The sequence below is a fragment of the Drosophila serrata genome, unplaced genomic scaffold (genome assembly GCF_035046125.1).
Source record: "Drosophila serrata isolate PLE 108 unplaced genomic scaffold, ASM3504612v1 contig_350, whole genome shotgun sequence".
Taxonomy (NCBI): Eukaryota; Metazoa; Arthropoda; class Insecta; order Diptera; family Drosophilidae; genus Drosophila; species Drosophila serrata.
The window spans coordinates 193,239-217,686 of NW_028257248.1; the positions used below are offsets into that span (position 1 = coordinate 193,239).

At 41.3% G+C, this 24,448-nt stretch overlaps 2 protein-coding genes across 9 annotated transcripts in view; one reads left to right on the forward strand and one right to left on the reverse strand.

The window, feature by feature from the left end:
- The window catches only part of LOC110185388 (calcium/calmodulin-dependent protein kinase kinase 2), a 113,066-nt gene extending 109,921 nt beyond the window's left edge, over nucleotides 1-3,145 (reverse strand). For 3 of the 5 annotated variants that reach the window (XR_015272928.1, XM_086838576.1, XM_086838577.1), the window contains exon 1: nucleotides 143-3,145. The gene's annotated coding sequence lies outside the window, so the exon portion shown is untranslated. The remainder of the gene's footprint in view (nucleotides 1-142) is intronic. The other 2 variants (XR_015272936.1, XR_015272938.1) reach the window with 2 other exon arrangements.
- The window catches only part of Ube2g1 (ubiquitin-conjugating enzyme E2G 1), a 37,292-nt gene extending 14,099 nt beyond the window's left edge, over nucleotides 1-23,193 (forward strand). For 3 of the 4 annotated variants that reach the window (XM_086838586.1, XM_086838587.1, XM_086838589.1), the window contains one exon: nucleotides 22,771-23,193. In XM_086838586.1, the coding sequence (XP_086694712.1) occupies nucleotides 22,771-23,128 (358 nt within the window). In that variant the 3' untranslated portion in view covers nucleotides 23,129-23,193. Of the gene's footprint in view, nucleotides 1-4,256; nucleotides 4,404-4,502; nucleotides 4,636-22,770 lie in introns of all 4 variants that reach the window. The other variant, XM_086838588.1, reaches the window with a different exon arrangement.
- The last annotated feature ends 1,255 nt before the right edge of the window (nucleotides 23,194-24,448 follow it).

A 24,448-nucleotide genomic window follows, 5' to 3' on the forward strand; every position in this document is an offset into this window, starting at 1 on the left:
TTGCCAGGGTAGGGTGCTATATATGTATGTATGTACATATTGACCGAAAATCTGTGCTTATAAATATTTGCATGTACATATACATATGTATGTACTTTTGTATATTTCTTATCTAATGTCTTAAAAGAGAGTAAAAGCTTACATGTATGTATGTATTTGTATGCATGCTGCAGTACCACTTGTCATCAATAGGCCACTGTCATCAACATTCATCAACGCGCCGACTGCGACTTCTACCGAGGCGACGCTCTGCCGACTGCGACTAAGACCGAGTCGACGCTCTGCTGCTCTCTCTCTAGACGTCAGTTGTCGGCAGTACCATGACCGGCCGTTGATAAATTTGTTAATGAATTGTTGATTAAATGTTGATGAATTGTAAATGATTCATCGATGAATTGTTGAAGAATTATTAATGAATTGTTGATTAATCATCGATGAATTGTTGATGATTCATTGATTAATTTTTGATGAATTGTTGTTGATGACAGCCTAGGACATGCCCGTGTTTAATTCACCAATAATTTGTATGGCTATTAATCGATGAATCATCAACTACACCGCCTTGACTGTTGATGAATCGTTGATTAATTGCTGATGAATGCTACTACAGGGCTAATTTTTTTAAATTTATTTATTTATTTTTTTTTTATTTTGGACGTTGATGCACTACGGTCAGTACATTCAAGTGGCCCGTATGACACCAGGCACGTTCCAGGCACAGAATACGAGGAAATTGACTACTGGCGTGCTGCCAGGTTGTTAGCTTGCATGTTTACTAAGTGTGTTAGTATTAAAAATTTTAAGGTTATCCCTAGCATCGTTCTACGATTGGCTAAGGACGGCAAGTTTATTAATAAGAGTCTACTAGAGTAGGAAGGTAATCTTTGGTTTGCATCCCAATTTAAACCGCGTAGAGCGAAAAGTAAAAAGTTCTTTTGAACCGAATCGATGCGTTTACTATGGATGCCGTACTGAGGGCTCTAAACGCAGCATCCATATTCTAAGATAGGACTAAAGAAGAACTAAAGAAGTATATAAGGATTTAGTAACATAGGGGTCATTGAATTCCTTCTAACAACGTTTAATAAAACCAAGCACACCCCTGGCTCTATTCACCATAGACGAAATATGATCAATAAAGTAAAGTTTTGGGTCCAAGCGGACGGCCAAATCATCAACAGAATTAATTCTTTAAAAAGAGCAGCGTGTAAGTAGCAAGCTTAGGAACAACACGAGAGAATGTCATTAGCTTGCATTTCGAGCCATTTAAGCTTAATAAGTTGCCACGGCAGTTTTAAAATTATTGAGATCTGTTTGTAAATCCGACTGGCAGCCGACGTCATTGTATTGCACGCAAAGCTTGACGTCATCCGCGTACATAAGCACTCTGGAGTTCGTCAAGACTTTGGGCAGGTCATTTATGAATATTGTAAACAATAAGGGTCCCAAATGGCTTCCTTGCGGGACGCCAGATGTGACCCTTAGAACATTGGATAAATTATTCTTAAAAAGGACCTTTTGCGTCCTGCCATTCAAATAACATGATATCCAATTAAGAAGATCACTTGGGAAACCCATTAAATTGAGTTTTCTAACGAGGAGAGAATGGTTAACAGAGTCAAATGCTTTACTGAAATCAGTATAGATTACATCTGTCTGAAAATTATTATAGAAGCCCTTTATAATATAGGAAGAGAGCTTCAAAAGGATGATTTGTTGTTTTTGATCTTCGCTTAATAAAATCATGTTGACATGGAAAAATAACTGATCTACAAAGGTGCTGTAAGTGAGGGGTGATAATGTTTTCAATAAGTTTAGGGATGGCCGACAACTTAGAGATTCCTCTATAATTGCTGGCATCCAATTTGCTACCTTTTTTGTGGAGAGGAATAATAAAAGATTCCTTCCAAATTATGGGAAAGTGGTAGGTTTCTAAGGACAAGGTAAACAATTTCAGAAGGGGAGAGCACAGGGCGTCGGCACAATACCTGAGCACACAGATAGAAATTCCGTCGGGACCTGGTGAATAAACTGGCTTGACACGATGAAAATAAAAAAGAAGAGAGCTTACGTTTAGGCTAGAACTGAAAATTAAGTTTGATTTGGGTATGTCGTAGGAATAAGTCAGGTGTAAATACGAAGAGTTTGAAAAAACTACGAAAATAGATCGGCTATTGCCTGATCATTATTTGCGGTAGTATTTTCAAATGAAAGCGAGGAAGGATTTGTTTTACGCTTACATTTAGTGTTAACGAAATTATAAAACTGTTTTGGGTTCTGTGAGAACTGGGCCCTACAACGAGATAAATAGTTTTTATAACGCTGGGCGTTCAGCACGGTAATAATTGACCGACCTGATAAATAAGATGAAAGGGCAGATTGAAACCGGTGAGCTTAAATTTAACATACAGTCTAGATTTTTTTCCTTAAGTTGGCTCAACTCGAGCTTGGCGGATAATATAACGGAACACATTCAGTAAAAAATGAATTCATGGCACTGTAAAAAATATCCACGGCAACTGCCATGTCAGTGCACATGTATAGATCGGACCAATTGAACTCATTTATAAAATAATTCAGCCGTTCAAAGTCCGTCTTGCGAAAACATAGGACTTTATTGGCTGGACGGTCAGAAATATTCTGTACGTCACAACCGATATCAAGGGTCAGATTAAAAGTTGGATGATTATGATCTTCGGGCTGCGTCAGAGGCGCCACCCTTGCTAAACTGACTCTCTCAGGATCAGAGACGAAGTAAAGATCGAGCAACCGCTGTAAGGAATTTCGAACATGGTTGACTTGAGACAGCGAAATGTTGAACAAGCTAGCGACAAAGTCATGTTGTGTAGGTGTATGGAGAGTATTGGTGGAATTATTTGAGCACCAAATAGCACCAGGGATATTAAAATCTCCTAGGACTACCAACTGGTCCCTATCCAAAAGTCTACTAGAAGCCAACTGAATAACGGAAATGTGATTCCAATAAATAGGAAGTTCCGACAATGGAGGTATGTAGGAACAGGTAATAAAAATGGAGCTACCTTTGATAGATAGCTTCACACAGAGGAATTCAACATCGTTGCATTCCTCGAAGGTTAATAATTCTGACGTCAGTGAGGAGTCTACCGCTATAAGAACTCCACCCCCGCATGCATTATATTTTTAGATCTTTACGCTCTCAACTTTGTGAGTACAGGGAGAGCACCATTGCCTTTTGAATAAAAAAATTAGCCTCATATTGCAGAACGAATGTATGGTCGTAAGGCATCTTGTAAACTGTATAGTCTTTGGCGGAACAATATTAAAAACAGGGGAATTATATGGAAAACAGTGGAATTATAGAGCTAACCGTGGAATTATATGGAAAAAGAATGGAAGTAAGTGTTTTATGTGAGGAAAAACTAAAAGTTTTAATACAATAAATCTTTAATAACATTAAAATCTGTTGAAAACTAAAAGGTTACAAATTTTTTTGTAAAAATTTTCCGATCGTTCCTATGGCAGCTATATGGTATAGTCGGCTGATCCGGCCCGTTCCGACTTATAAACGAAAGGAGTGTTCATACATATGTATGTATATACATATATGTATATAGAAGACTAACTGTAAAGTTTCATTGCGATAGCTTCAAAACGGAGAAAGTAGTTTGCGTAGAAACGGACAGACGGGCGCACAGACGGAAAGACAAACATGGCAAGATCGACTTGGCTGTTGATCTGATCAAGAATATAAATACTTTATATAGTCGGAGGTGACTCCTTTACTGAGTTGCAAACTTCTGCAAGGGTATGATTACGAACTAAATTATACAATTAACAGCGAATTATGCATATTTTTTAAGTGCAAAAAATTTTTTCGACTTAAAGTGGTGATGACATGTTGATGAATCGTTAAATAATTATTGATGACTCATTGATTGTTGATGAATCATTGATTAATTGTTGATAACTTTTGGTGATGAATCATTAATTAATTGTTGACGAATTATTGTTGTTCTTAAATTCATCAGTTATTTGTATGGACTTTCATCGGTGAATCATCAACAATCATTAACACCGCATTGATTGTTGATAAATCGTTAATGAATTACTAATGAATGGTACTGCAGGGTATATAAATATGTTCAATTGTACAGTATTTATTTTCACACCCTTTTTCTACATTACATATGTATGTATGTATGTTTATATTCACATAAATTAACATACATACATATTTAATTAAATTAAATTATTTTAATTAAAAATCCCTTCAGTGTCAATCTCGCAGATAAAGGCAAATAATTGCATGGGACCAAAAGAAATCTACGACGAATCACTTAGGAATTTCCACACAGCTCTACAGGGAATATTTATAAACAGCCCATCAGTAACAAAAAATCTTTTCCGTTCAAATACTTCAGGCATGTGTGAAAACAAAATAAAATTGCATCGGTTTCATTACCGAAACGACTTAGTAGGACTTTTTAGCATTTAAAGGTATTTCAAAATTAATCTCGCAGGATTTCGCAAAGAATCGCATGGGACCAAAAGAAATCTACGACGAATCGCTTAGGAATTTCCACACAAATCTACAAGGAATATTTATAAATAGTGCTTCAGTAACAAAAAACCTTTTCCGTCCAAATACTCCAGGTATGTTTGAAAACAAAATAAAATTGCATCGGTTTCATTACCGAAACGACTCAGTAGGACTTTTTAGCATTTAATGGTATTTCAAAATTAATTTTAATTTAATTTGTTTAAGATTTGTTAGAGAGGCTAAAAATAAAGAAAACGCTTACGTTTCTTGAGTTGGTCTTTTTAAACTTAATTTACTTTATATAAGTCCAATCTTAGGTAGATACCAGAAGAATTGAATGTACAAATTATTTACTTTTCAAGTCCATAGCCGGTTAGCTACTGAATCAATTAGTTTGTCTTCCTTCTAGCCGAGTGGCTGGCTTCCTTACGCTGCTGCTGCGAGGTGAGGGGGACGACAATGAAATTATGGTGAGAGGGTAACTGCCCTCCTCTGCCTCTGGATCATTATCAAAATAATAAAAGAGTCGATGGCCTGGGTAATGTTCGCGAGCATAAGCTCTTTATTAAAGTGAATTGGAAACAAAACTTAAGTTAAGGAATAAACTCACAGCAACCAAGCAAATATGCAGTGTCTGCAGTCTGTGCACGAGCATCCGGCCCATTTCTAGGTCAGCAAATTGTTCGGAGCTTTGTTGTCAACGTGACTATGGTCAATGACTTTGGTCTGGCTGACCAAAGTGAACTACTCTCCCTTTTAAGTTAAGGCCGCCCTTGGCCGTTTGTTAATCAGCGATAATCTTATTTGGACTGCGGATTTCTTTGCCGCAGTAAGTCGCCTATAAGTGAGCCCGATGCAGATGAGTGCGCAGTATATTGCTCCTGTAATAATTGCTGTGAGACGTGTTTGGCTGTTGTCGATTTCTTCTCTGAACTCCTTGAAGAACTCCAAGTTTCGTTCACTCAAGCAGTGAAAATACGGGAGTCTGAGGACATCTTGGTTAGCGGTGATGTTCAATAGGGGGAAACTTGCTGCCCCTGGAGCTCTCTTCTAGTTATTATCATGTTTGATGAAGAGTGTGTCATTGGCCGGTTTGTCAAAGGTGATGAGGTTTGTGCCATGAGTCCAGGATTCTATCCCATTGTTCACTCGAACTTTGGCTGTGGCTCCCTGTGATACGGAGCAGTTCTTTATGGCGTGAATTCGCTGCATTTTTCGCTGCATTCGGCTACGACGTTTTCTATTATCTGCAACATTGTCTCACCATTGACAACTGGAAAAAACTGTAATCTTATTGCAGGCTAGTTTAATTTTTGGACAGGGGATCCCCTATAGGTGTGTTGGTGGGTTCCTCAAGCCAAACTGTTTTTAAGTCTTCGTGGTTCTTCGGACTTCTTCGGACTAACAATATTAGTTTTGGCAAGGATTATTGCAAGCATTAAATTTTGTAATTCCGTCATCAACATTCTGTTTCTAGTAAGCAGTGTCTCATATAAATGTCGAGTGTCAGCTTTTGAATCTTTGGCTAATCTCAAAATTAAATTGACGATAGAGGTTAGCTGATTAATTTCGTTTTGAACTTTAGTGTTTATATGAATTATATTTATATCTATTGCTTGACTCGACTAATCTCATTTCAGAAAATCTGATTCTCTCTAAGTCACTGGCATCCGGTGCCCCTGCAACGACGTTTAGCATTGATCCTAAGAAATCGGTACTCCTTGCTACTTTGTGATGAACGCCCAACGACTCTAGCAAGTCCTGGAGGTGGTCGGTATCCACCCTTAAAAGCTTCTTTATGTGGGGTAGTGGTAACATGTCGATCATGTTGTTTGTTTCCTCTATTACAAGTCCATAATCTGAGAGGTTGGCTGTATGTGTGCCGTAAGCGAACTTCTCCCATACTAGGATTTCACTATCTACGATGGAGATGTACTTGGCCTGTAAATAATCAGTAATGTGAGCCGACGCCAAGGATAGGAATAGGCAAAGTATGGGTCCGAACCTGTGAAAATAAGCTTTAGATATTTCTTTGCTCATAGAGGGGTTTCCCACCACCAATAAAATAAACTTAAAACAAACTATGCCAGTGACTATGAACCTTATACTTTAAGGTGTAATCAACAAATGAATAACAAACATAGAGGACATAATTTAATCGTATCATTTAAGATTGTCCTTGTGGACCACCCTCCCCTTAATGAGGACCGTGGTCTCCAGGGACGCTTCTGCGGCTCTCTGCTCACACAAGCGTGTGAGTTTATTTTCCCCAACCTCGTAGACCCTATTCTGACGGGCTGCGTTTTCCCTGTTTCTTAGCGCGTTCTGGGCGCTTTTTATTTTAGTCCTCCGAGTTCGTCTGCACAACATCAGCTGGTCTTTTGTCAATTACCGAGTGAATTGATTTGTTGTACCTGGCAGTGGCTAGTAAAAGCAACTCTGTGGTATCGGTCAATCTTAATGCATCTAGCTAGTTCCAGCAGGGAAGGTATAGATAGATATACTCTGTAAAGGCGATGCAATTGCGATGTTAACCCCAAAGTGGTTAGTCAGCATGAGATCGTATACGAATTCAATGAAGGTTCATTGTCACAATAGATCGTTTTGGCTTTTGAAAAATAGTTCATTGGCTGCAACAGTTGTGGCTTGAGGTCCTCAAATGTTCTAGAGGGAATAGGTTGCCCGACTGCGAACTTTGAGAATTGATCGATGCACGTCAGGAAGTAATTCCTGTCCGTTGGGAAGATATCAACGTGTAACATCTCCCTTGCATAGGATGGGATCGGTGACTCACCGATTTCCTGTTTATCGGGATGCTTATCATATTTGGCTCTCGCGCAGGTCTTGCAGTTTTGAACAATTTCGTTGGCTAATTTATTCATTTTAGGAAAACAATATTCGGAGAGCACCGGCTTTACATTCTCCTGTGCCGATCTGTGTGCCCTATTGTGCTCGGCAGTAATGATTTCCCGTCTCTCCGCGACTGCAAAAATGTTTGTCACTCGGTTATTGCAATGCCAGAATTTCGTGGCTGGCTGACCAATTTATCCTCTATCATTGCTAGCGTGTGCAGATCGCAATGAATGGCATTTACGCCTTTTAGGACTATGGTGTCCGCGAGAGTCCGGGGATTGGATTCCGATACTGCGAATTTTAATGGCTGGTGGTCGGTGAAGATATTTATATCTTTTACAGCATGGTAGTGCCGTAGTTTGGCTAAAGGCCATACAATGGCCAATAACTCCTACTCATTTGAGATGTAGTTGATTTCCCTTTCTATTAACGTTCTGAAAATCATCGTAATGGAGCGTCCTTCTTGTGATAGGACTGTACCAATACTATAGGCGGAGGCGTCTGTTGTACATTTTTGGAACTGGCCGCTGACGATTGCATGGATCTAGTCGCCGCCTGACTGTCTACGAACAGATTTACGCGCCTCACATGGGCGGGCTGTTTCCTGCGCATGCTCTGCCGCCTTCCTGACGGAGAAGACTTCCGCCTGGAATATGCTGCAATGGCTTGGTAGCTTATACGACAGCCTCATCTCGGGGTCTGTACAGTATATGCCCGCTCCAACACCTCCTTGCATCTTGGAGTCGTTAATGTAAATATTGAGGTGTCGAGCGTGGTCCTGAACCATTTTCCAGTCTTCAGGTCCCATAAATGTTGATGTTTTCAAATCCGGGCAAGTTCTTGGCGTCATGTAGTCAGATACACTGCTCATGGTTCGACCATTTGAACTATGCCAGTATCCTTTTGTTGACATACTTCCTAGCGCTACTAAGAGCTGTGTGGCCTTTCCCGCGGTCAGTTGCGCGTGGATGTCCAGGGGATCAATTCCAAGTATCGCCTCTAGAGCTTTTGTGGGGGTTGACCTCAGCGCCCTAAATATGCAGAGCATTGACTGCCGCAGGATTCTTTCCATAAGCTTTTTGTAGGTCCTCTTTTCCATGTCTTGCCACCACACTAAGACCTAGTGCGTCAGAGCGGGTGAGAGGCCCCATGTGCGGCTGAGCATCTTCTTGGATGCATATAGCGCCATGGTGGCCTTTTCACCCTCTCTATTACATTGGATTTCCATGCCAGCTTTCTGTCCAGTACAGTGCCCAGGTATTTGACTTGTGTTTTCGGGGTCAGCCTGGTTGAGTTTATTTTTGGGGGGATTCATGGCGGTAGTTTGTATCTCTTTGTCTTATCCGAATTGATATTAAGGCCTACCTTGTCCGTCCACTCACATATCTCCATGAGTGTTGATTCCATGATCGAGCTAAGGGTCGATGGACATACTCCCGTGATAATTATGCTTATGTCATCAGGATAGGTTGTTATCTTTGGGGCCTTCCTCTCAAACCTTCTGATTAGGTCGTCGACCATTAGATTTCACACGAGTGGCGATAGGACTCTACCTTGCGGCGTGCCTCTGTGCTCTCCATTCACTATGGAAGCGGTGCCCCAATCTGATTGTACCCGTCGGCTATTTAATAGATTTCCAATCCAAAAGTTGATGGCGGGATGCGTGTTAGTCGCTCCTAGGCGCTCCATTATTTTGTTTGTGCTTACATTATTGAATGCCCCGGATATGTTTACAAAGACTCCGAGTGCATATTCCTTGTTGTGCAGGGCTCACTCAATGGTGGCTACTAGCGGATGCAGCGCCGTCTCCACTGATTTCCCTTTTGTATATGCGTACTGCATGGTGGACAGTGATCTGCCCACATCGTTTCTGATGTATAGGTCCAGCAGCTTTTCAACTGTCTTGAGAAGAAAGGAGGTGAGGCTTATCGGCCTGTAGTCCTTTAGACTGACGTGGCTGCTCTTTCCTGCTTTAGGCAGCAAGACAATCCGCGAGGTCCTCCATTGGATTGCGATATAGCCCGTACTAAGAAAAGCTGTGCGTATAGCCATGAAGTGATGACTTCTTCGGTTGCCTGCAGCATGGCTGGAAATATTCCATCTAGTCCTGGCGCTTTTATCCCCGCGAAGGAGTTTATAGCCCAGTGAATTCTTCTAGAGGATATGAGTTCATTTGGGAGATGCTCTTCCCTGGTTGCTAGTACCTGGTGCTCGTTGGTACCGGTGATCTCTGTGCAATCTGGGAATGCGCGTGCATAAGTGCTGTTAGGGCCTCTTCGCTGCCCTCAGTTCACTGCCCGTCTACTCGTTTGAGCTGACTCTGTATGGTGGGTTGCTTTAAAAGCAACTTCCGTAGTCTAGCCGTTTCTGAGTCCTTCTCTAGAGCTTCTTTGTGCTCTGCGTATTTCCTTCTTGTAGTTCCTTGTAAGGATTTTGTATTCCTCGTTTATTATATCATCCTTCGCCTGTTTGGCGAGTTTAAAGAATTCTTCAGGTCCTTGTTCCACCAGGTCTGGTCCTTTTCTTACTTCTCGAAATCGGGCTTGATGCGTGATATGTTCCATGTCTACATAGGATTTTACTGTGCCCGGACTAGTCGCGAGTTTTCGAGAGATTATATCTTTAAACTTTCCCCAGTTCGTATTCCGGGGGTTCCTAAAGACTGTTGGTTTTCGGACTCATCCAGCGTTAGTTCCTGGGTGGCATCAACAATGGTTTCCAGACCTAGGTCTAGGATGGCGCTTTTTGATCCTCTACTTTAGGATTTTGACCCCATTTAGCCACCCGGCACCATCGAATGCGGGCATGGGCGCTAAAGGATCTTCCTCCATCCGTGTAACTAATGACTCAAGCCGCGCATGCACCGTCCTCCACCGCGCCTCGGTCATCTTGCCATTCTCATCGCTTCGGACAATGGTTTGGTCTGGTCACCTCACTGGCCTTCGCGATTTTCCTCCCCTTTTGGGTTTTCACCTTCAAGGGGGGGACTGCTTCCTTGGGCACGCGTAGCCGCTTGCTCGCCTGAGTATCCTTTATTGCACTCTCGGCAGAGCGTGGCAAGCATCTCCTCCACCTTTTTGGCGAAACCGGCCGTTGATGCCATGTTAGGAAGTTTGGCGAAGTGCAGCTTGCTCTCCTCTTTACCTTCTCCTCTTCTGATAGGGCAGCTTTTGTCCGGAGCCGTCTCTTGACTCGAAGGGCAGCATTGTACTGCGCGCTACTCTTCGTCTGAATACGGGCAGTAGTGATTTTCCCTTAAAAAATTGACCATGTCCGAGTTATACTCTGTAATGGCTTTATCGTCAATTTTGGAAGCTGCGCTGGAGGCTGCGGTTGTGTATGACTTTTCGGCCTGCGCTCTGAGCGACATGACTAATCCTATGTTTTCTATGAGGGCTTGAACGACCGGATGTGGCCGGCCTCCCGTTTTGGTAAGCCTGTGCTTGAGTCGGTTGAATAATCTTAGAAAGGGATGAATCTACATCCATTGGTTCTTGGGTATTGTTGTGCGGTACAGAATGTCCTGTGTTGTTTGGTAAAGTGCGGGCTTCTACCGAACTTATCAAATTGTTAATTTGCCGGGGGACTCTTATCCTGGCGCTCTTGTGGGTTCAGATTTGGCTTACGATCCTTATCTTCCTGGCTTTTTGCAAACGTTGTTACGAAGATGCATCTTTCGTGGTTTGATTCCACTTATTGTGGCAGGGCCAGAGCCGACGGTATGTCTTTCGGCTTTGCGTCTTCACGAAATTTGTCGCAAAAGGTTCTGGCCACCGACGGCTCAAATGGCATATTGACTTTATTCGTCAACAATATTGTAGTAGGGTTATGCTACCATGTCTAAGGGTACCCAATTCTTGTTCAACGATATGCATTGGGCGTTTATCACTATATGTAAAATCGAGGCGACTTATGATCGCATCGTAGTTGTGTACTATTCCGAATGACGACAGTATAGCGTCGGCGGGTCCCCTAACCTTGCTTTTGATGATTATCATTGCTTGGTAGTGGCGAAAGGTAGTTTCTAAAAATGTAATAGACTGCCACGGCCGCCTGCCGCCAAGAGACATTTGTCTATTGTGCTCCCGCGAATTCGGGCAAGCACTTTACGGCGTTAAATTCAACGACGGGGTCGTCTATATCTATGGCTTTAAATGCCTCTATCTGAGAGGTCTGGTCTGGAGCTGACGTGGTGCTTACTGCCGCTACTCGCCCGGCCCGGCTGCCTAAGCGCTTGCTCCCTCAGCTGGATTTGAGCGGCTTGATCTGCAAGGACATTACCAACGATGGCCTGTTTATCAGATCGAGCTGCTCGTGATCCGTTTCTGTAGGGGGGCTGGGTGCTTGAGTATTGGGGATGAGGTGTGGAGCCATCTCTCACTCTCGGACTCGGTGTCGCTTGAGTATTGCTTATTGTCTCCACATTCGAGAAACGGAATACTCATGGGCCGCTGAATTCAGCTGCACAGAAATCCGTACGAGTAAGCAATAGTTCTACACAAACAAAGACGAAGACGACAAATTTTGCGGGTCGTATTTCCTTGCGATAAGCATAGCAACAAAAACAACGACAGTCTGCTGGGTGACAATGTATGCACCGCAGCATAAACGTATATTGGAAACACAGTGAGCAAAAACTTTAAATTTCTAGGCGAGTTTGAAATGCACCGTTACACAGAGAGAAAATTATAGCGATAAAAAATTTTAATGCGTCCTATAACTAATAGATTTAAATATATTTTGCTGACTACATTTTTTCGCAGGGAAGATAATGTGCAATAATATTACAATATTTTTTTATTAAATTCTGGGGTTAATGGGTAAATCTCCTCCACCGGACACAATAAAGAAACACAATAAACTCTGTTTGTAGGGGGGCGATCCTTCCGCTAAAGATCCTGTACTGGAAAATAGCTCCCGCGACGCAGTCAGAAAGTATATAACCCGTAGTGGTTAAAATCATAAGTCGGGGGCGTCGTGGAGCTCGAATGAGTGCTTCCGCTTTATTACACATCATACATAGAACTAACTAGCTTAAACATAAGGGCTGCGCTCCTGACCGATTAGCTAAGCTTAACAATGTGAGAGCGGGCCCAAAAAGTGGAGCGCGAACTAGCCGTCCCTCAGCTCGCCTAGTAGCGAGCGAAGCTCGGAAGCTCGGGAGCGGGCGTTCGCGAACATCGAAGAGTGGGCGTGGGAGCGCTTAGACTGGCCCGATGAGCAGTGCGTGAAGAGCCGACTTGCGGGAGTAAAAGAGCGGCAAACCTTTGAAAACTCGGTGGACAGAGGCGGCGCCGCGGCCGCCGCGAAGGGCCTCCTGACGTGAACATTCTCCCCCCCTTGTAATCACTTGGGTTGCAACATATTCGTCCTGTATAAGCGCTGCCGCGTTCGGCAGGGTGTCCTGGCTAGCGGCGGAAATTGCCTATGCGCACCGAAGTGCAGCTGAGAAGCGGCGAACGAAGGCTGTGGTGTGGCTGAGGAGTGCCGGGGGGAGGCGCAGGATCCTAGAGGAGACGTCGACGTCGGTAGCGGATGAAGTTCGGGGAGAACCTCGGCATTGGTTGGATTGGACCTCTGATCAGAGCGTTCGCGTGGTGCGAAGCGGTGGCATCTTCTCGAAGCGGACTGGAAAAAAATGTATCATTTAGAAGAGCGGTCAGTTAATAACGCGAATTGGGAGCACGGAGTCATCCGATGTTGCGATCGGGGTGCGGGAACTTGACTTCCAGGCATATGCAGGATCGTGTGGTCTTGCATCGGTCACCATTGCGGCACTTGCCTTGGGAATGTTCGTGGGCCAAACAGTTGGAACAGTAGCGGTTGGTGGACACCGCGCTGAGCCTCTTCTCAGCACTAAGCCAGAGGAACTTGTGGCATTTTCGAAGAGGATGGATTCCGCTGCAGACTCGGCATGGGTAGGATAAAATACCTCGAGAACGTCTGCTCTTGATGTCTTAGGGTACCCAGTAATTGAAAGCGTTGGGAGTAGTGATTCGCGTGGAGAACGCGGATATCCTTTTGATCGGTGCGGTTACTGGGCTGGAAGGTTCAGGAGCAATCTGAACACTGGAGGAACAGTTTCTGGGATGCAGCAGGGTGTGATGCCGTCTGCGGCATGTAAGGCAGGAGTGGACACTGGGGCAATCCCGCTGCTGATGGCCTCGATCCAAACAATTCAAGCAGAGTTGCTTTCTTCGGATGATATTTGATCTCTCGACTACGGTCATTTTGAGGAAACGGGGACATCTTCGCAGGGGGTGGTTTTCCCTGGAACACAGGTCACACCTTCTGGGTGTTGGAGTCACCATGAAGTCGGAAGAATAAAGCCGGGGCGCTGGGGCACTCGGAGTCGACAACTTTGGCGGAAAATGCCTTGAGTTGGTAGGCGTAACGTCGTCGATGGCCTCCAGCGTACGATGGCGTCAGAAACGAGTCTAGCTCGTTCCAAGTTGGAATCTTGTCCTTATTATGGATAGGTTGCTTCTACATGGGGAGCGTGAGCTTGGGGAGCTTCGAGGAAACCATGTACACCAGGAGGCAGTCCCAGGCTTCGACCTGAATGGCGGTCATCTCTAATGCCGCTAGACAACTCTGTATAGTGCCTTGCAGCTCTCTTAGCGCGCTTCCGGACTCTTGGGGGATAACCTGGATGTTGAAAAGGATTTTCAACTGGCTGTTGACCAACAACCGCCGGTTCTCGAAACGGGCGGTGAGGCTACGCCAAGCTGTGGCGAACCCCTCATTGCTGAGCGGGGCTCTGTAAACAATGGCGCGCGCTTCGCCATTAGTTTTGGGTAGTAGGTGGAACAATTTCTCCACCGCTGTGAGACGAGGGTTGTGAATTATACCGCCGTGAAAAGGTCTCTGAACGTGGGCCAGCGAAGATCGTCGCCCGCAAACACCTTGGTGTCTACCGGTGGAAACGACAACCGGTGGAAGGGGGTGTGTGGACGCTGCTGGAAGCCAGAGTTGACTGGGCCGCGCCCCTTTCTATTATCTCCTGCAGCTGAGCCATACACCTGGAATAGACGGAGTAGCAGTAGCTATACTTAGCTTTTAACACCGTTGAAGTGTCCGCGCCGTCGTCGGACACGGAGACCAGTTCGAAGCAGCTCTCGTAACTCTTCTCCACCTTTTCCCACAAAGCCTGGATTTGGTCGCGATGCACTTGACACGTGGAAGGAGAGGGCTGGGTGATTTCTGGGGCGCCTAGAGTTTGGATCTTTGCCTCAAATTGACTCACACGGTCAGTCGTGGCACTAAACTTACTTAACGCAATGTCGATGGCGGCCATTTTTGTGGTCGTCCGTGTGTGAGTGAGTGAGCCTTGACAATGGAGCTGGGCTAGTATTTATAGCAGAGAATTTGCGAATTAAAATCCTTGTATTTTTCACTTAACCTCTGGTGTGTATTAAGAAGCTCGGACATGGAAGTTTGCTTTTATTTAGCTCAGAAAATTGGTCACAAAATGTGAATGGATCCCGTAATAAATTAAATACGGATTTAGGAATATATTGGCCGAAAGTAATTGTTGGTAAATTTATTCATCACGGATTCGAAATGGTCGAAATAAACCCTTGGCTTTGTTCGAGAGAAAAACTCAGTGGGTCATGTCGTCGGCAAAGCAGTGCATATGTGCGGGACTCAAAACAACCAAGCGGCAAGAACAATACGGCCGTTGCGGCGGCTAAGTTAAAAAGATTAAATTAAAAATTAATTAACTTAAATTAATTATTCAAATTCAAATTCTGGATCTGGATGTTGAACTATTTGTTAATTTCTAAAGTTATAAGCCGCAGATGTTTAATTATTTAAACGCCGGGAAGCTAGAATTTAAAAACAAACATCCGTTTTTGGTCGCGGAGAAGAGCTGACTGGGATAAGCCGTCGGCAAAGCAGTGGTGTGTGAGGGACCCAAAGAACTAAAGGGTAACAACAACACAGCCGTTGCGGCGGCTAAATTGAAGATAATTAAAAACACTTGTTTGTGTTTGGGTTTTGCTGCTCAGCTCAGAATAGTGCGAAGCTTGCCCAATATATGTATGTATGTAAAATAATTGTGGAGATCGATGCTCAGCGCAGAATAGCTTGCCTAATATATATGTATGTATTGTAAATTGATATAAATAAAAATAGGATTTATAAATTTCGGATAATTTTAAATCCTTGGTTCACGAAATTTATTTCTTTAAAAATTATAGGTGGCGAATTTTGTCTCGTCGGCATTGTTCGGCTGTGGAATGTACATATAAGTGCAGGTGCTTGTACACGCTCTTCCCACAAAGAGGAGGCGAAAAAAATGGCAAATAATTACTTGATATGCCCTTATGCGGGCGTGTGCTTATATGTATGTAATAGCTTGGGCGAAGCTTGCCCAATATATATGTATGGTTGCCCAATATATATGTTGGTATGTAAATATGTAGGGTTTGTATTGGCACAGTGGAGCGTCGAGAAGTGGACTGTATTGAATTGTGCGAACAAAAAATGTGTATGGATACAGCACAAAAATTAGCGAAACTATCGTGACAGCGGCGGACTGTTCGGCGAGCAGGGTGAATTCTCGCAACAAGCGCACACCGGCTGGCCGATATTAATTATGCCTTTCTTTTTGTAACACAATTTCACTGTTCACGGAGAACTTTTTTTTGTACGGAAATATTAGCACAAGTTTAGAATGCGTGTGTGTGCTTCCGCTTTATTACGCATCATACATAGAACTAACCAGCTTAAACATAAGGGCTGCGCTCCTGACCGATTAGCTAAGTTTAACAGTGCGAGAGCGGGCCCGAGAAGTGGAGCGCGAACTAGCCGTCCCTCAGCTCCCCTAGTAGCGAGCGAAGCTCGGAAGCTCGGGAGCAGGCGTTCGCGAACATCGAAGAGTGGGCGCGGGAGCGCTTAGACTGGCCCGATGAGCAGTGCGTGAAGAGCCGACATGCGGGAGTGCAAGAGCAAAGCTTTGGAAACTCGGTGGACAGAGGCGGCGCCGCGAAGGGCCTCCTGACGTGAACAAACTCTTTCTGGCATACAAAATAAATGATGAGATTCACTTCACACTCGTTTATTTGTATCTAATATTTTTCATTTTATTGTTACAGGGACAGAATTTAATGCTTGTTTTATTTTATTATACCCTTGTAGGGTATTATAATTTTAGTCAGAAGTTTGCAACGCAGTGAAGGAGGCACCTCAGACCATATAAAGAATATATATTCTTGATCAGCATCAACAGCCGAGTCGATCTAGCCATGTCGGTCAGTCCATTTCTACGCTAGCTAGTCACTCAGTTTTGAAGCTATCTGAATGAAACTTTGTAGTTAGGGCCGGATAGGACGACTGTATCATATAGCTGTCATAGGAATGATCGGAAAAAAAAAATGTATAACATTTTTGATATAGCCATTTTATATTACTTTAAACTTATGGGTAAAATTTTAAGGAAAACGGACTACTATACCATATGTCTCCCATAGGAACGATCGAGAAATTAATACAATTAAAAATTATAATCTTTTTTAGTTATTATATTATATTATATATATTTTATATTATTCTACAATTTTGTGTCAAATTTTATTAAAATCGGACGATTATATCATATAGATGTCATACAAACGATCGTTAGATGTAGAGAAAAAATGCAAATTTGTGAATGCAAAACTGTAAATATAATATGTATTGGTGAATAAAATGAAAGCAGGAATTACATCATTGTTTTTTAACATAAATATAATATAATTTATATTGTATGGATTCCTAGTCGATGTTACTTAATAATCTGCTATTCAGTCAATCAAAGTAATCATTACGTCTTTGGACAAAAACAGCAGTAGATGCTGCCACTTCTGAACTATTTTGTTGGAGCTGCTTGTTTTGATTACAAGCTTTAATTGCCGCAGAAACAGTGTCACTACATGTCTCTGTTGCCAAACATACCCGCATAAGCTCAAATCTATTTGGATTAACGTGACTTCTTGTTAATTTAGTCAATCTCGTTACTGATCCCTGCTCTAATTCGTATACCTCTGGTATAACATCGAAATTAACTATTCCGTCAGGGGTTTCAAACTTAGCTTTTAGTAAGTTATTTCTTATTGATGTGAAAAGATGCGGTATGTCATAAAACATATAATATTTCTTATTATTGAAGATAAAGTAAAGTTTCTCATTCGTGACTTCAAGTAACGAGGTACATTTTCTATTGTTACCTCCTTGATCATACACAACGCCTCCTACTTTGAACCAAAAATTTTCAGCATTATTAATGTTTTTATAAATAAGGCTTTTAAGCAGAGCTCGCAAATAACTGTCGACCGATTTTTTTCTTACGCTCTCGTTGCGAGCACAACCGAAAAAGTTCATACTCTCTCGCTCTCGCTCTGAGCAAGAGACTCTTGTTGTATTCTTTTAGGTTTTCTGTTGAACGTTTTTCGTTGAGATCTTTGTGTGTCGCTCTTTCAATGAGCATTGCCTAAAGAGCGAAACGAGAAACGCTCGCACAATGAGAGTCAGCAAAAGACCGATTGACCGAAAAACTCAACGCAAACGGTCTTTGCATTTACTCACACACACTCAATTCACGATCGCAATACAGACGCTTAACGACTTGCTTGCCTATGCGTGTGAGTGTATACCAATACATATGCAAAAGACTTTTTGCTTCACTGAACACGACAAAACGGTCTTGGAACAACCAGAACAAAACAGAATTAAAAAAAACGGTTTCGCTCTGAGCGCGTGCGAGCTCATTTAAGCACCCTTATTTCGGTTGCTCTCTGAGTTTTTTCGTAAAGTGTCAGGAAAAGACACTTATTTGCAGACAACGAGAAACGGTCGACAGTTATTTGCGAGCTCTGCTTTTAAGGCATTCTCCTTTATTGTTTGTATCTGGCACAAAATAGTTCAATATTAATTTCATTTTTTTTTTAAATTATAATAAATACGAAATTTTATTTGAGCGTTCAAGTAATTGCTCTAAGCCACCAATTACGTCAACTGAGGAATTGTATGTTAACTTTTTTTTTATTGCAACTTCATAACAAGTTATTATGCATTCTTTTTGAGATTCTGTCATTTCCTTAATAGAGTCTTTAAGGGCTGAGAACAAACATTCGTTGTCTCCAGGCTGTAATTTTTTTATGCTGTTCCACTTTTTTAGAGACGATGGACTGGGAAGATTTAATTCCAAAGAGTTCCTTAAAAACATATATGTTGACGTCGACCTGTAATAAATGCTCTGAGCAAACAACTTTTCGGAATCATTTGTAGTATGCTCACATATCGGGTACACACTGTACCACTTATATCACTGCAAAATTGTGGCATTTGTTTATGTCCAAATATTCCCAGCACTTCAAGTGCAGAGTAATTCGAGCCGCACAGCAATGTTATTAACATCCTAATTGCTGAGCTGGCCTGCCTGCATGCGCGGCCGATCATTCGATTACCATGTGAGCATATCACTCTCTCTCTCATGCGCGGCCGCTGCTTGCGCCGCCTATATACACCAATGCATAAGCATTGACCGCTGCTCTGCTGCGGAACATATACATTAATATACACTTATGCATAAGCACTGACCGCTGCTCTGCAGCGGTACTTATACATTAAAGTACTTTATTGAACTTACTAGCTGTTCCCTGCCACGTTTCTCTGTGGCATATTGTGGTTGCACGCATAAGAAATAAGTCAAACAAAAAAGAATAATTTTCAAATTCATTTAATTCTGTAATACTTGTTGGTATACAATATTCTTCGTTTCTCCATTCTCCGCGTAAATATAAAGACTATCAGGTTTTCCGACACGGGAACACGTCACATATAATTGTCCGTGTGAAAAACAATCTGCATCCAAATCTAAACCACACAGCTCCAGAGATTGACCTTGAGCTTTATTAATGGTCATTGCGAACGCCAAACGAATGGGAAACTCCAATCTCTTGAACTGGAACGGTGTATCAGTTGGGATCAGAGGAATCCTAGGAATGAGGAGATCTTCACCTTTGAAAGGACCAGTAATGATCGTTGCTTCTACTACGTTGTTCATCAATTTCTTAACTGCAAGTCGCGTACCGTTGCAGAGTTTCGGCTGATTTATATTTCGGAGCATGATAATCGGCACACCTATTTTTAATTTCAATATGTGTGGTGGCATTCCAGGCAGATCAAGTGACTTTGGAAATTCCGTAGGGTAATTAACTGCTTTCTCTGCCTCCATAACGGTATCTATCGACTTATATGTAATTTCTTCAGTTTCTATGCTGGATTGGATTACAGGATTGAGCTGGTAGACATCTTTGTTCTTGGCAGCGAGAATCGCTCATCCACTGAGCCATTCGTGATTCCTATAATTTATTCGGATATCGGGGAACACTTTTTGGAAAAGTCCTTCCTTCGATGTAACTAAATTACAGAAATTCTCGGGCAATACTATTTTTCTCGACGTCTCATTGACTGGCAGCTTTCCGTTCCCCGTGTCCAGTAGCTGTCGTGAGAATACGTCAGCTGAGTCATTGTTCTGTACCTTGACTTGAGCTGTGATGTCCTTAGACGATTGTCCAGGAAATAACAGCTGCACTATCTCGTCCCAAGCTGGATTGCATGTGAAGGTGATAAATTAGTCTGGACGGCCGTAGCAACGAAAATATGCCATGGCATCTTGAGCATATTCCTGCATGTGGCGTGGACTACCTATGTATGAGGATGGCAAAATCGTGAGCTTTCCAACGTTGGTTGTATTACGGTCATTCATCACAGCATCCCGCAAATGGATATATTCCTCGGACCGATGTGATAGATTTGTCCTCTGGTGCTCTGGTGGTGCTTCAGGTTGCGGCAATTTCACTTTACTGAAAACGCAACACAATCCATTTGGTTCGTTTTTATACCCTTGCAGGGTGTTATAATTTCAGTCAGAAGTTTGCAACGCAGTGAAGGAGGCACCTCCGACTATATAAAGTAGATATATTCTTGATCAGGACCAACAGCCAATTCGATCTAGCCATGTCCGTCTGTCCGTCTGTCCATTTCTACGCAAACTAGTCTCTCAGTTTTTATGCTATCTGAATGAAACTTTGCAGTTAGTCTTCTATATACTCTCACTCTTATATATGTCGGAACGGGCCGGATCGGACGACTATATCATCATCATTTCATCATTTCAACAGAATTTGATCAAATTTGAGATATAGCCATTTCATATTATTCTACAATTTTGTGTAAAATTTTATGAAAATTGGACGACTACATCATATAGCTCCTATAGGAACGATCGAGAAATTAGTTCAATTAAAAAGTATAAAATTTTCAGTTTTCAACAGATTTTCATCAAATTTGATACATAGCCATTTTATAAGAAATAAAAAAAGTTAATAAAATTAAAGATTATAACTTCTTCAGTTGTCACCAGATTTTCATCAAATATCATTTTATTTTAATCTAAATTTTGTGTAAAGTTATAAAAAAACCGGACTACTATATCACGAACGATCAAAAAATGAATACAATTAAAAATTATAACGTTTTCAGTTTTCAGCAGATTTTCATTAAATTTGAAATATAGCGTTTTATATCAGTCTTAAATTTTGTTGCAAATTTTATGAAAATCGGACGACTATATCACATAGGTGCCATACAAACGATCGTTAGATGTGGAGCAAAAATGCAAATCTGTGAATGTAAAACTGAAAATATAATATGTATAGGTGAATGAAATGAGAGCAGGTATTACTTCATTGTTTTTTTTTAACATTAATATATATATTTTATATTGTATGGAAGGAATCCAAGAAGTCATCGAAGTTCTATCTCCAAGGGTATATAAACTTCGGCGTGCCGAAGTTAGCTTCCTTTATTGTTATTATTATTTTCCGGTTGGACATGAAGTTGTGGACGTATCTTATAATGCGGGGGCCTAGTTTCCTTTCCTCCAACTGGCGGATGAGGGTGTGGATGCCAATTTTATCAAAGGCTTTAGCAAAGTCAAGAGATATTATTGTTAAGTGTTTTTTAAGAGACAAAGATCTGGTTGCTAGATGATCTACGTACTGACAAGCATAGTTCTACGGTTGGTTAAGGATGGTAAGTTAAGTAGGAGGAGTCTATTAGTGTAAGATGGTAATCTTTGGTTTACATCCCAATTTACACCGCGTAGAGCGAAAAGTAAAAAGTTCTTTTGAACCGACTCAATGCGTTCACTATGGACGCAGTACTGAGGACTCCAAACGCAGCATCCATATTGTAAGATAGGACGAACTAAATAGGTATATAAGGATTTAGGGGTCATTAAATTCCTTTACCACCGTTAAATAAATCCAAGCACACCCCTACCTCTATTCACCATAGACGAAATATGATCAATAAAGTTTTGGGTCCAAACGGACGCACAAATCATCAACTAAATTAATTCTTTCCAAAGAGCAGCAGTTTACTGTGTAATTAGTAAGCTTAGGAACGACACGTGAGAATGTCATTAGCTTTCGTTTAGAGCCGTTTTAATTTAATAAGTTTACACGGCACCATGTTTGAAAATAATTAATATCTGTTTGTAAATCCGACTGGCAGGCGACGTCCTTGTATTGCACGCAAAGTTTGACGTCAGTCAAGACTTTGGGCAGGTCATTTATACAACTGTAAACAAAAAGAGTCCCAAAAGGCTTACTTGCTGGACGCTAGAAGTAACCCTTAGAACATTAGATAAATTATTCTTAAAGAGAACCGTTTTCGTCCTGCCATTCAGATATCATAAGATCCAATTAAGATCACTTAGAAAACCCATTAAATCGAGTTTTCTTACGAGGAGAGAATGGTTAACAAAGTCAAAGTAGTAGTAAAATCAGTATGGATTACATCTGCATAAAAATGTTAATGGAAGCCTTTTATAATATAGGAATAGAGCTCTAATAGATTTGTTGTTGTTGATCTTCGCTTAATAAAACCATGTTGACATGGAAAAATAACTGACCGAAAAAGGCGATGCAAATGAAGAGTAAGAAAGTTTTCGAAAAGTTTGAGGTAACCGATAACTCTATTTCCGATTTTCCTCTATAATTGTTCGCATCCGATTTCCTACGTTTTTTGTAGACAATAAACGATTTCTTCCAAATATGGGGAAATTGGGAGGTTTCTAAGGATGAGGGAAACAATTTCAAAAGGGGATAGGTCAGGGCGTCGGCACAGTACCTTAGCACACAGCCAGTAATTTCGTCGGGACTAGTCGAAAAACTGGATTGACACAATGAAGATCTAAAAAATTAAGTTCAATTTGGTTTACATAATTTAAAAATTTATCATTTATAATTGTAAAATACATTTTTTTAAATATTGCAGTTATTATTATTGCATTATTTTGATTACAGTACCTTAACTAATAATCCATTGTTTTTTACCTACAGCGAAGGCGGATTTTTTAAGGCCCATCTTTACTTTCCTAAAGAATATCCGTTGCGCCCTCCAAGGATGAAGTTCGTCACAGAAATTTGGCACCCAAATATAGAAAAAAACGGAGATGTCTGTATTTCTATTCTGCATGAGCCCGGAGATGATAAGTGGGGCTATGAAAAAGCATCGGAGCGCTGGCTACCTGTGCATACAGTGGAAACTATTTTGATATCGGTGATATCTATGTTGGCTGACCCTAATGATGAGTCTCCGGCAAATGTAGATGCCGCCAAGGAATGGGGAGAATCGTACACCGACTTTAAACGTAAAGTTGCTCGTTGTGTTCGAAAAAGTCAAGAAGAATGTTCGTGAAGCATATTGGCCCTACATTTGTATATTTATATTAAACATTTTATACATTAAAGAATTAACTGAAATTATAACCGAATTTTGAATTTTGCAGAGTGAACTAAATTTGAGAAATTTGTAAAGAAAAGTGATAAGGATCAGGTAAATAATAAAAAATGTCAATTCTGGTTGGTCTTGTTCAAGACACATCAAAACGCTTAAAACTATGCAAGAAAGAAAGATTAACGCAACGCCGAAGTTTATATCTCACCTCTATGTTTAACAATCGTGTGTACATATGTCAATTTTCAAAAAATGAAAATCCAAATTCTAGATTAATATAAATTCAGACAGCTCCAAAGTGAGAGACTACTTTGCGTAGAAATGGAAAGACGGACAGGCGGACACGGTTATATCGACTCTGCTGTAGATGCAGATCAAGAATATATGTACTTTATATGGTCGGAGATGACTCCTTCAACGCGTTGCAAACTTCTGACTCAAATTATAATAGCCTGCAAGGGTAATATATAGACTGGATGGCCTTGATGATGAGTCGAAAATGTATGCAAGATTTCAATCAATTTATCAGTTTCCTTATTTATAACTGAATTATTTTGAACATTGGACTCCAACCTGTATAGTTCCTAATTATCACTTAAAAAAAAAAATTATAACAACAACACATTGATACCTCTATTTCAGTTTAATAATACTTTATAGTCTTATAAGGAATTCTGAATAGCAGACACAAAAGACTGTGTCAAAAATCGAAGAAAATACAAGAGTGACAAGAGTGAGTGCTGACAATACAATCAACATTATTTGTAATACCTTTTTATTAAAAAAATATATATATTTGACCATAAGGGTGGTGCAGTGAGCCGGGGATATTAAGAAAACCCAGGGATATTAAAATCTCCTAGGACTAACAAACGGTCCCTATCGTAAACCTATTGTACACCATCGTTGCATTCCTCGAAAGGCTTTAATTCTAACGTGAGTTTGGAGACAACTGCTATGACGACACCAACCCTTTAGGGTTTTATTTATGTTCCGATTACAACCGCTTTTTGGATAATATAGAAAACAAAAGCCTTTCGACATTAAAAACTATATTTCTTGTAGAATTAGCTTGTTACGTATCCTGATTTTCTCGTTGTATTATCCTATTATTCTATTCTATTATTATTATTCCTTCTAATTCGACTATCAAGAACGCGTACGTGCCGTACGTTTTACGACTGCATTCCTTGCCCGTAAAAAAAAGAAAAGTTTATATCTAAAATAGTTAATTGGCTCACTGTAAGGTTTGGCATATTAAGTCTAGTTTTACCACAGTAC